The sequence below is a fragment of the Xenopus tropicalis genome, chromosome 10 (genome assembly GCF_000004195.4).
Source record: "Xenopus tropicalis strain Nigerian chromosome 10, UCB_Xtro_10.0, whole genome shotgun sequence".
NCBI lineage: Eukaryota > Metazoa > Chordata > Amphibia > Anura > Pipidae > Xenopus > Xenopus tropicalis.
The window spans coordinates 17774545-17787566 of NC_030686.2; the positions used below are offsets into that span (position 1 = coordinate 17774545).

Sequence of the window (13022 nt, forward strand, 5' to 3'; positions counted from 1 at the left end):
TGTAAAATCAATAAAAATGTACCTTTAATGCGCACATTCATGTAGTCCATCCTCCAACAGCATGTATGCCCGTTGTTGTGATCCAATCATTGGCCCTAGTGCCAAACTATTGGATAAGTCCAATATTGCCTACCTCAAGGTGAACATATCAGATGAAAGATCTGCTTATTATGCCAAATAAGCAGATCTTTCAGCTTTAGAGGCAGATGCTGCTTTTATATCAACTAGAGTTCCATGCATTATGCATACACACAGCTTTTGGGTGGAGTTCCCCTTTAAACAGATCATGTAATTGTGTGTGTCGATAGACATCGCCGAGAGCAGTGCTTTAGGAAGGAGCGAGGAAGGCTGAGACCAGAAGGATATGATCTGGGTCAAGGACAAGCTGAGTCAACAACAAAAAGACCAACAAACAAGCAAAAGCAAGAACAAAATAACAGGAAGCTATTATAAATGCTGTATAAATTGAAAATATCAGCCATTTTTTAATTATTTTCATTCAGTTTTGTACTGTTGGGCAGTCTTCTGCTAGCGAACGTATCCGTTTTTAATAAAATTATCTAAAAAGGTTCCATTTTCTTGCTAAGAAGGAGGGGGCCACGGGATTACTGGATTTAATTACCAGGCAGTGATTTGGAAGCCACAATGAAAGTTGAATATGATAGGGCTAGAAAAGAAAAATAATCAATTAAGAATAAGAAAAAATAACAAAATTGAACCCTTAACACTGATCTGTTTAATTTCGGTTGCTGGTGTCAGTGACCCTGATAACCAAATAGCATTTGCAGGCTAGAAATAGGCAGAACAGAAAGCATAAAAAAGAAATAATGAAGACCAGTTAAGAAGTTGCTTAGAGTAGGTCCCTCTATAGAATACTAAAGGTAATACAAAGGTGAACTTTCCTCTTAAGGGATCAAAATGCTGCAGGGATGTGTAAAGCAACTTATAAATGTTGGTGCTTGGTTGAACTTTAGCAGCTATGCCCTGCACAGAAGGGTACAGGTGGTACAACAGTTAAGGGCCCCATGGCAGGGGGGCCTTGAATCAAATCAAAAGTCTAATTTGTGGTCCATAAAAGAGATCAGGCTTGCAGGACAGTGGGTAGTGTTTGGGTGGATTGCAGGTGTTTGGGGGCATAATGGGCATAATGGGTGGGTTACTGTCATGGCCAGGAGCACAGTTTCACTAGGGTTTATTGGAGGCTCCATTATAGTTGGTAGGGCCCAGGTGGTGGGTTGACTGGGAACCAGGACAACCTTGAGGGGGAGGGTCTGTTAGCTATGTAGCATGGTTCCCCATGATTTCTGATGCGGGTCCTGACAATACCATCATAGTAACATAGTAACATAGTAAGTTAGGTTGAAAAAAGATGTACGTCCATCACATTCAACCATAATGCCTATATATAACCTGTCACTTCTCCGCCCCCCACTAAACTGACCCCTGCCAGTGGTTGCTCAGTGAGCCTCCTGTTCTCCCCCATGTTTGCAGCTGCATGGAGACTATAGGGTTTTCCTTGGTGAATAGGTAAGAGGTTTATCTTGCTGGTTTATTAGTCAGATTGCTCTATGGCAAGTATGCTTCTTTTTTTTCCCACCTCTCCACTTTTCCATGCAGTGGGCCATTATCACCATTATCATCTTTAATATAGTTTTTCTATATATTCAAATGATGATGTAGGCAGGCAATAAAGAAAAGGAATCATAGAAGGGTGCCACAAGACCAAGACAAGAAGTCTCACCCCAGCTAGCATATAAGAACAGAAACGTGGAATATCCAGAAAAAGGCAAAGTCAAATGCCATCCAGGGTACAGCATGGTAAGTTGAGAAGAGATATGTTAAAAGGAGATGCCAAGGATACATTAAATGGAGCAGATCCCAAGTAACCAGGGTTGGAAAGTGAAAAAGAGTATAGTTCTGATCAGTGAGCCATACTAAAGACATGACAATGACAGGATTAGGTATCACATATGATAATATGCAGTTCATCATGAGTTGGGTATGACCAGACATATGGGCCAAACCGTGTTGATTGGCACGGAGAACAGAGAATGCTGGGGCTTTAATAGGCCTTGCAATTACTCAGGCAGGACATAGATGTCACTGAAGCAATCAAGCTTAATAAGAAGCCTGTTGGACCTCAGGAATATCTCCTTCCCAGCATAATAGCTGCACCAGCAGCACACTAAGGAGACGGCTGAGATGGAAACACTTGACATCCAAATCCTGCCCTAGTTTCCTTGCATTTAAGCCAAGACCTGCAGCTCCTTTTCCATAACATCCTATTCCCAGCTCTGTTCTTGCTTCATAAGCAATTTAGGATAATAACCGAGATTCTTGCATCTTTGTATGCAACTATCATAAACAAGTTTCTCTGTAAGTGCTGCCCATAGGCATGTCTCTAATAGTAATCCTCTTTTGGCTGAATCGAAGCCAAAGCACCCGCGCATGACCCTATTGCACCTTACACCTGCTTCCCAAACTCTCACCCCTGCCCCCCCTGACAAACCAGTACTGCAGTACACATAGTCCTTTATTCAGATGTGGCCCCAAGATTTCCTCTGCTCTAATAGGCTGATTTGCAATGTGCTACTGACAAACAGCATGGCTGACCCCTGCAACAGGCAAAGAAAATGTTAGGTCGGGGAGGCACAATAATAAACCATTTGAGATTATGTAAAAATGGGTTTATTAATCACCCACTACAGTTCACCTGCAGGTTTATACTAATGACATATTAAATACTGGGCAGATGTCTGTATTTATTTGCCACTTCAATACAGCCAGCAACAGCCATGCATTTTCCCTTGTCAATGGGCAGTGCTCAGCTGAGCAATACAAGGAGATACAAGGCTGCTGTTAATGATCAGATAATGATCAGAGTTTTAAAGGCTGTAAAACTGTTCTTAAACAAGACAGAAGAGAAACATATATAGAAATAAAAAGAAGTTGCATTAAATACATGTACAGATGGCAGAAGAGGACAGGAAGCCCTAATTAATCCTATATTGTGCTTAATGTGGTATGCCCACCTACTCTCTGCTGAGCAGTTACATTTCTTTATAGTCATTAAGAAGTAGCAGGACTTGTTGATTCAGGTCCTTTCCCTTTCCCTCAGCCTTGCTGCTGAATTTAGGTAAGTATCTGGCAAAATTTTATTTACTATATAGGCACCTGAGGCCACTCCCTAAAGCTGCTGCCCTAGGCAAGAGCCTTTGAGTGCCTGTATAGTTGGGTTTTCCCTTGGACACCAATACTAGTTGGCCCAACTTTGGGCCCCACTTATTTTTACCGCGCTGAATTTCCAAATGCCATCTAGACTCAACAGGAAGTATTCCATCTGTGTTCAATGGTACTGTGGATGCAGTCACTATAGGGTTTAATTGGGTCTGGTACTTGTGAGTCCCAGTGTAGTATATACCCCACAGCACAGGATTGCTCAAAGAAACACCCATGTGTAAGAACTCTTAGTCTGCCAGATCCCAGCCTGCACACCACTGCCACTCTCTCCCTTTCTCTTCCCAGCCGCATGTATTGTTTTGCTCTTTGCAACAGTAATTCACAACGCTCTGCGCGGCCAATTGACTTGGCCTTGTAGTTGCCGGATACACCTGATGGGACGAGAGCAATTAACTCTGAATTACATGGTATTTGTTAATGAGCTGTGTTAAATCAGATTTGCAGAGCAAGCTACGCGCCGACACGCCAATGCAAGCTCTGTCTCTGGCTGCTCCAGTAAAAAGCCTTTATATAGACCCATGTTTTCTCAGACATTAGCACAGGTCTGGGATTCAAAATAGGCCCTGGCATTTCACAGAGGACCAAACAGCCCCCACCAGCCCACTAAATAGTGACTGTCTATGGCCCCTCTGGCATTTGCCAGATTCCACAGATTGTCAGTCCAGGTCGGCAGTTGCACTTTTCTCTGTCTCTAAATACAGGGAGCTTCTTACACTCACATAGAATTCACTTTTAGTTTTTTTAAAAGGGTCAGAAATAAAAGTGCCCTACAAGCATTTTGCTTCATTTGCACTATCTGAAAATCTCTGCAGTTCATCTGGTTGGGCCTTTGGGGGCAATTCATGAATATGCATTATTTAATATGAATATGTAGTAATTAAACACAATCAGCCAGGTAGAGCTTTATTTAGACAACAGATAAAACATGGCTGAACTCTGCAGTTTTAAAGACAAACATACTATCCCCCCCCTCCCCCCCCCAAAAAAAAACAGGACTATTGCTTCAAAATGGGATGTAGCCAGTGCTGTTTGTGCCTTAGGGAGCAATGTGCTAGGGAAAGCAAAAAGCTACATAGAGACAATAGGGTTGATTCACTAAAGTGCGTTACTTTTTATCGCGCGTTTTTTTTGCGTTAAAAAAGACGCAACAATTAGCGCGCGATTCACTACAGTATTATCGCATGCGTTAATTTGCGCGCAACACATGCGGTAATGTTAACGCATGCGTTAATTAGCGCGCAGAAAAGAATACTAACGCATGATTCACAAACACTTAGACACGCTAAATATCGCATTAGACTATGCAAAAATTAACACCTACTTGAGGCAGGCGGTAATTATAGAAAAGTACAGTTAATGAGCTTTTGGCAATAAAATATGGACTTTGCAGTGTTATTTATTCAAGTCTGTATTGGCCCCAGAGTGATGCAGCCGCCAGTTTGCTGCATATAAATAGTAGCATATAAATATTTATATGTGGCTACTATTTCTATGTGGCTACTATTTATATGGTACTATTTATATGCACTATTTAATTTAGACGCGATAAAATTTTTATCGCACGCTATAAATAGCGCACGTTTTAACGCACTTTAGTGAATCAGCCCTAATGGGTCACAGAACATTTTGTTGTTCGCAGTAAATCTGTGCTAATGGGGGCAACATAGCGTTGCTTGGTTTCTTCCCACTGATTACCATCAGTAATAAGAATCTCTAGTTGGAAACCATATGCATCATTTTCACTTCCACTACTGCCGGCGGGAGGAAAACTGGGGACGTTTAGTTGCCCGCGGTAGAAAGGAACTTAGTGCTCAGGGCAGGCTGAGGCTTAAGAGCTAAAGAGAGGGAGCAGAAGTATAGCTCCATGACATGGTCCTGAAAAACAGTATCACTAGTCCTAAGGGGGTCCAAATATTCAATTTCATTGAAACAACGGGTTACAGCCCTGCTGTAATCTCCCGGCCAGGGTTCACCAGCAACTGCTGGAGACTACAGCTCTGTGATACTATGGCCACTATTTCAGGTAGCTGCTGGGATGCTAGAATGTGAAATTATATTGACCCCCTGCTGGGCCATCTCTCTCTGTAGGTGTGCATATTCCTATGTAGTAGTGACAAATTAGCTACTTGCACCACCCTAGTGAAAGCTTTTATGTGTATACTCACCATCGCTATATAACGACAGCTGCCTGCTATGTAAGTGGGGGACGGGGGGGGGGGGGGGGACTGCACATCAGGTACATGGTGTTGGGTGCACAGATTGGTTTTTTTTCTTTTGTGCTTTGGAGCACAGTGAAGTAAATGATTCCCCCTGCTTACCAATTTATAGGGATGGTTTCCCTTTGAGTTAACCTTTTCTGTGTTATAGAATATCCCATTCTGGTAAATTGGACAGAGGGTTGAATGAGAAAGTGAAACTTCTGTCTTCTCCTGATAGTGGACGATCCAACTGAGAATCTACTTGAAAGAGCTGTTGAACAGTACCCACAGTTACTAGATGCTGAACCAAAAAATATTGGCTGAGGAAAAAAGTGGCTCTACAGAATTTTAAAGCATGTGCCATTGACTGGGCCATTGAAATCCAGCAACAGAGCTGAGGGTGTGAGAAGGTACATGACTGCGTCACACGGAAGTTACAGCTTGTGCAGCCGCAAGCAACATCGCTTGCACCGACTGGGAGCGATTTAGGTCCGGACCTAAATACAGCATTGGGTGTAGGGGGGTTAGATTGATATGTTAACACCTGTGAGCAAGACATATATATATGTAACACTATTTTGCCTTAGATTAGGCAAACCCAGGCTAGTAGCATAGTGTAGAGCATGTGTTACATGAGACGCTTAATTCTTAGGCAAGGGCCTCCGCTATATGGGAGAAGATAGATAGGAGCTGAGGGTGTAGTTGAACTACAACTGGCTGATGCTATGTAGTGCAGATTATATAAATGGATGCCAGAAAGTTCCTTACTTGTGAACTATAATACAGATTTATTGGTCCAAGACACAGATGTTATGCAGGGTTATCATACTCACAGACATGCAGATTGAAATGGTACAATGAGGAAATGCTCTTTTGTAGAAGAGAGGGTATGCACTGTTTTATCCCACCTCTTGGTAGAGTCTGGGCCGCGATACACACCTTTCAACCATTACCCCTTGGGAGGTTGTCCAAGTAGTAGGAACTCCTTCAGGTTGATTACCTCTAGTGGATGAGTCCTCTGGGTGAGTAGGGATCAGGGGTTATCCTGCATGTCACTATCTCCCCTGGATCTAATCACTCCTTTGGTGGGGCTAATGGCTGCCCTTTCTAGCTAGAGCTGACTATGCTCACTTTCCTAGAAAGTGCTATTAAATACCGACTTATCCAGTTGGTAAGGTGACCTTTGGACTAAGATGGGGCCTGTTGCTGCACCCAGGTTCAGAGGGAGCTGTGCTTAGGGAGCAGACAGGCAGCCAAAGAGGAAGCCATTCCTTCTTGCTAGACACTATATCAGTCTGCAAGGGGAGTGGTCAACCTGTATAAACCTATAGGGAATACAGTTACATAACTGAAACCTGAGTATAAGGGCTCTGCCCAGTAACAGTAAAGATTTGAAGAGATAGGGGATAAAGCCATACGGAGCTTAACCCCTACACATCCCTACACACACGCATATATATATATATATATATATATATATATAGTATATAAAGAGTCAAGTCAAGAACTAAAGAAGTACATTGTGGTGAAATGAACTTCTGTGAGATACAGTCCTGGAAAATGGCGCTGTGGGAAGTTTGCCCACTCGCCATGCAAAGGCTTTAAATTGAAATATGACCTTTACATGTTAAATACCTTGTTGCAGGCGGTCACTCTGGGTCAGTTCACTTTTTAATTGCAACCTACATTTAACAATGGCAGATGACAAGCTGTGTAGATCAGTCTGAGTGTTCTATAATTTGCTCTTTTTTTTCCCCTTGTGATTGCAAGCTCTGTGGGTGGGATCTAACATTGTGTGGGCAATTTTCTAATATTTTTTTAATTGCAGATAAGTAACCTTTTTCTGCATTAATATCAAGACTTTAAATATATTGACTGAAGTCTGTTTCTTCTGGATAGTTTTTGTAGTCCCTGGGATCTTGTTATGATATACAGTGGACTAGTCCTATGTTTGAAACCAGGACCCGTGGCCTTTTATACCTTGGTTTGACCCACTACCCAACCTACAACTGCAACTACTATACAGGAAGTGCTGTTGCTGCAAAGCAGAAGTGATATCATCAGAGGTGAACGGTAGCAAAAAACGCTTAAACATTTTTAAAGAAGTAAAATATAGATAACATAGATAATATAAGAAATATGAGCAACACTCAGAACCTGGTCCACAACACACAGACCCATAACCCGCCCACCCCAGTTTATACCCACATTCAAAAATCCTACCCACAACCCACAGAATACCCACTTTTCTTGCAGGTAATCCATGGGCAACTGCAGATTCCCAAGTCACTGCAGGACTCCATAGTGGACAATCCAGCTGAGAATATGCCTGAAAGAGTGGTCCATAATTATTTCTGAACAGTACCCAGAGTTGCTAAATGCTGACCCAAAAAGTGTTTATTGAGGAAAAAAAGTGGTTTTACAGAATATTAAAGCATGTGTCATTGACTGGGCCATTGTAGGACACTGACCATTTTAATCTTAAATCTCCAGCAGGGTTGTCAAATTTGACAAAGAAAAAACAGTGACATATGGGGGTCATGACAAATGGAGTAGGGGTCTCTGATATCTGAAACTGGAACAGATAGTTTGGATCTGAATATCCAAAAAAACAAATTCTTTGGTTCAGCCCTAGTCTCAAATGCTTGGATAGTGAGTACTAGGTGGTGTGTATGTACCTGGGTGCCTATATACTAATAGGTGCTTGGATAGTGAGTGCTAGGCAGTGTGTATATACCTGGGTGCCTATATACCAATAGGTGCTTGGATAGTGAGTGCTAGGCAGTGTGTATATACCTGGGTGCCTATATACCAATAGGTGCTTGGATAGTGAGTACTAGGCGGTGTGTATGTACCTGGGTGCCTATATACCAATAGGTGCTTGAATAGTGAGTACTAGGCGGTGTGTATGTACCTGCGTGCCTATATACCAATAGGTGCTTGGATAGTGAGTACTAGGCGGTGTGTATGTACCTGGGTGCCTATATACCTGTGAGTGCTTGGATATTGAGTACTAGGAAGGTGTGTATATACCTGGGTGCCTAAATACATGTGGGTGCTTGGATAGTGAGTACTAGGCAGTGTTTATGTACCTGAGTACCCATATACCTGTGGGTGCTTGGATAGTGAGTACTAGGCAGTGTTTATATATCTGGGTGCCTATATACCTGTGGGTGCTTGGATAGTGAGTACTAGGCAGGTGTGTATATACCTGGGTGCCTATATACCTGTGGGTGCTTGGATAGTGAGTACTAGGCAGGTGTGTATATACCTGGGTGCCCATATACCTGTGGGTGCTTGGATAGTGAGTACTAGGCAGTGTGTGTATATACCTGGGTACCCATATACCTGTGGGTGCTTGGATAGTAAGTAATAGGCAGTGTGTATATACCTGGGTGCCTATATATCTGTGGGTTCTTGGATAGTGAGTACTAGGCAGGTGTGTATATACCTGGGTGCCTATATACCTGTGGGTTCTTGGATAGTGAGTACTAGGCAGGTGTGTATATACCTGGGTGCCCATATACCTGTGGGTGCTTGGATAGTGAGTACTAGGCAGGTGTGTATATAACTGGGTGCCTATATACCTGTGGGTGCTTGGATAGTGAGTACTAGGCAGTGTGTGTATATACCTGGGTACCCATATACCTGTGGGTGCTTGGATAGTAAGTAGTAGACAGTGTATGTATACCTGGGTACCTATATACCTGTGGGTGCTTGGATAGTGAGTACTAGGCAGTGTGTGTATATACCTGGGTGCCTATATACCTGTGAGTGCTTGGATAGTAAGTAATAGGCAGTGTGTATATACCTGGGTACCCATATACCTGTGGGTGCTTGGATAGTAAGTAATAGGCAGTGTGTATATACCTGTGGGTGCTTGGATAGTGAATACTAGGCAGTGTGTGTATATACCTGGGTACCCATATACCTGTGGGTGCTTGGATAGTAAGTAATAGGCAGTGTGTATATACCTGGGTACCCATATACCTGTGATTGCTTGGATAGTAAGTAATAGGCAGTGTGTATATACCTGGGTGCTTATATACCTGTGTGTAGGTTGTGTGCCTGTATCTCCCTGCTCATCAGTCAGGGGGCACTGCAATGTCTCATATATAAAGCTCAGGCTGTCTGAGCATCCTCTCATAAGTTGGATTCCCTGCTGCCTCTCTGCTTTTCCTCTGCCTCAGCGCCTTCCTCCCTCTCATCCAATCTCCCCCCTTCCAGTTTTCTTTCTGTCCCTGTTCCGACACTACTGCTGCTGCTTCTTCCTCTCTGATCGCTTTCCTACTTTAATCTCCGTCTCTCTCTCTCTCTCTTAAAATATTCACTTTCAGCTGCTCCCGCTCTGTCTCTTCTTCTCCGTAGCTTTTATCTGTTTTACACTGTCCCTTGTTGTGTGTTCTCTCTGTCCCATTCCCTTCTGTTATTTACACTTTCCATTCACTTTTCTCATCTCGTTCATTTTGTTGTTGTGCTTTACCCCCCGCCTCTCATGTCTCTATACTCCCTCTTGTATTTACTCTATTATGTCCTTTGTTCTACTTTAATTTAGTCTTTTAGCTTTCCTGTCAATCAACTTTTCAGTTTCACAGCTTTATTTGGACTTTTTCTTTATCCTTTTACCCTTTTTTCCATCCTTTTTTTCCCACTTTTTCTCCTTTATTTTTTCTTGCCTTCAGACTCCCTTCTCTCTCCTGCTTCTCTTTTACTCTCAAGTCCATTTTTCCCCTTCTCATCTGGGGGGACCCATTTTGCCTCTCCCCCACTCCATTCGGCACCATAGCTCCTACAGGCCGTGCCCCCCGACCCCTGGCCCCCTTTGGCCTTGGGAGGAAGACTTTGGTGGCTGTGGCAATTGGTGTGGTGATGGTCCTTATATTGGTCATCCTCATTCCTGTATTGGTCAGCTCTGTGGGGTCTGATGGCCACTACGAGATGTTGGGCACCTGCCGCATGGTGTGTGACCCCTACCTTAGCAAAACGGGGGTCACAACTACCAGTACCAGCCTCCGTGCAGGAACTGGAGCTGAACCCCTAAGTGACAGAGGACAGTCGGCCCCTTCTACCTTGGTTCAAGGTCCTCAAGGCAAAGCTGGACGTCCAGGCAAACCAGGGCCACCCGGAGAACCTGGAGAACCAGGGCCACCAGGTCCAGTTGGACCTCCAGGAGAAAGGGGAGAACCAGGCAAGCCCGGACCACCAGGGCTGCCAGGAGGAGGGGTGAGTGGTGCCATTAGCACAGCCACCTATACCACTATCCCAAGGATTGCTTTCTACGCTGGCTTAAAGCACCCTCACGAGGGCTACGAGGTTCTCAAATTTGACGACGTGGTTACAAACCTTGGAAACAACTATGATGAGGCAACAGGGAGATTTAGCTGTACTGTACCAGGCACTTACTTCTTCACCTACCATGTCCTCATGAGAGGCGGCGATGGCACCAGCATGTGGGCAGACCTGTGTAAGAATGGACAGGTAGGTGTTTCAATTCTAGTGACCCTGGCATAGAAAGGGAATAGCTAGCAGGGTGAATGGCTTCAATTTATACTGAAAAAGTATAAGATTAAAAAAGTATAAGATTTACCAATAATTAATTATGTTAATAGGGCAAACTGATTACTCACTAGTAATTAAGCTTTCCAGGATATAATGTGGTTGGTTACATTCAGACATGTGCGTAAATACATCCATATATAACAAGGGATTATATGCTGTAGATGTTTCAGTCAGAACCAATAACACTCCTAGAATCACTGAGAATTGTCCGATATAACAGTGGGGGTAATGGCACTAACATTCATTCTCATAAGCCGCAGACTGTGCTAGCGCTGCCGGTGTCCTTGACAGTCATTATGTGCCATTCCTAATAATGAACTGGTAATAAATCTTAATGGCTAAAGTTTGAGTCTCGCTCCTCCAGTGTGGGCTATATCTGCTTCTGTTATTGGCAATGCAATATTGTCATTGTGTGGCAACCCAGAGCAGAAACAAAGTGAAAATATAACAACTTATTAATGGGGGAATAACACTGGTAGCACTCCTTATCTCATTAGGAAGTAGATTCTCTCTTTCTGCAGCTTTCAGCCAGACAAACATCTAGGTACATACATGTGTGTCTCTGTGTATATATACATACAAATATACATGCACTCATATATATGTACTGCTAATTTGCTCACTCTTAGAGTTTGTGCAAAGATTTGTCGAACACTTATTGATCAGCATAGGGAATGTTCGGCTTCCCTGCTTCAACGCAGACCTCTGAGACTGAAACATTGATCATTCCCTATATCCAATCAATTCCACGCATTCTACTGACTTTTGGGAGAGTTCTGTCAATGTAGTAATTGGCTCCTTTTCATATGTTATTTCTCCTTGAATCTGGATACTAAAGTAGAACTGTTATACTAACTTATTACCCATTATATATATACATATATACACAAAGACATAAAGATATCCTCTGCAGTCACCCATTTTAGTGTATATAGGACATTAAGACATTTTGTGCAAAAGCTACTGAAACAAAACAGGGATTGTTTGTCCATATATTGCAATATATACAAGCTGGCCAACTATGGCAAAGTCACTTCAAAGTCATGTTTAGTGCTGAACACAACTTTCCTTTTTTACTTTACATATATATATAAAATTGGAAAAATGCTGATGCACAACTTCTACAGAAAAAAATTTGGTTTATTAGATCGATGTTTCAGTCCTCACTTTGGACCTTTTATCAAGGTGAAGACCAGGTGAGGACCAAATCGTCAATCTAAGAAACAGAATATTTTTTGTAAAAATTCCTGGTGTGCATCAGAATTTTTCCAATTTTGTATATTTCTGATTTGCACCCAGGTCAAAATCTTATAGTGTGTGTGCCTAAGCCTGCAGCAATATATATATATATATATATATACAGATATAGGACCCATTATCCAGAATGCTCGGGACCAAGGGTATTCCGGATAAGGGGTCTTTCCGTAAATTAGATCTTCATACCTTAAGTCTACTAAAAAATCAATAAAACAGTAATTAAACCCAATATAATTGTTTTGCATCCAATAAGGATTAATTATACCTTAGTTGGGATAAATTACAGGTTATTATTTTATTATTACAGAGAAAAAAAGGCAATCAGTTTTAAAATTCTGAATAATTTGATTAAAATGGAGTCTATGGGAGATGAGCTTTCCATAATTCGGAACTTTCTGGATAATGGGGTCCCCTGTACACACATATATACCACCCTGCATTCAAATACAAAAATCGTATAAAATGGGATGCACAGTAAAACTGAATATACAAAAACTATTATCAGACAGACACACCCTATAAAAATATTAGTAACTATTAGTAATAAGTAACTATTTTAAACACAGTGTAGAAAAAATCCGAAGTTTTGGTCCTTACTAAAAACGTAGGATTTTTTCTACAATGGTTTAAAATAAAGTTACAAATATTTTTATAGGGTGTGCCTGATAATAGTATTATATATATAAAAACTATTATCAGATCGGCACACCCTATAAAAATAATAGGACCCGTTATCCAGAAACCTGTTATCAAGAAAGCTCCGAATTA

General features: G+C 42.1%; 1 protein-coding gene across 1 annotated transcript in view; it reads left to right on the forward strand.

The window, feature by feature from the left end:
- The first annotated feature begins 9597 nt into the window (after positions 1-9597).
- The window catches only part of c1ql1 (complement component 1, q subcomponent-like 1), a 36893-nt gene continuing 33468 nt past the window's right edge, over positions 9598-13022 (forward strand). Inside the window, 1 exon segment of the mRNA NM_001199600.1 lies at positions 9598-10916. Coding sequence (NP_001186529.1) covers positions 10308-10916 — 609 coding nt within the window. The 5' untranslated portion in view covers positions 9598-10307.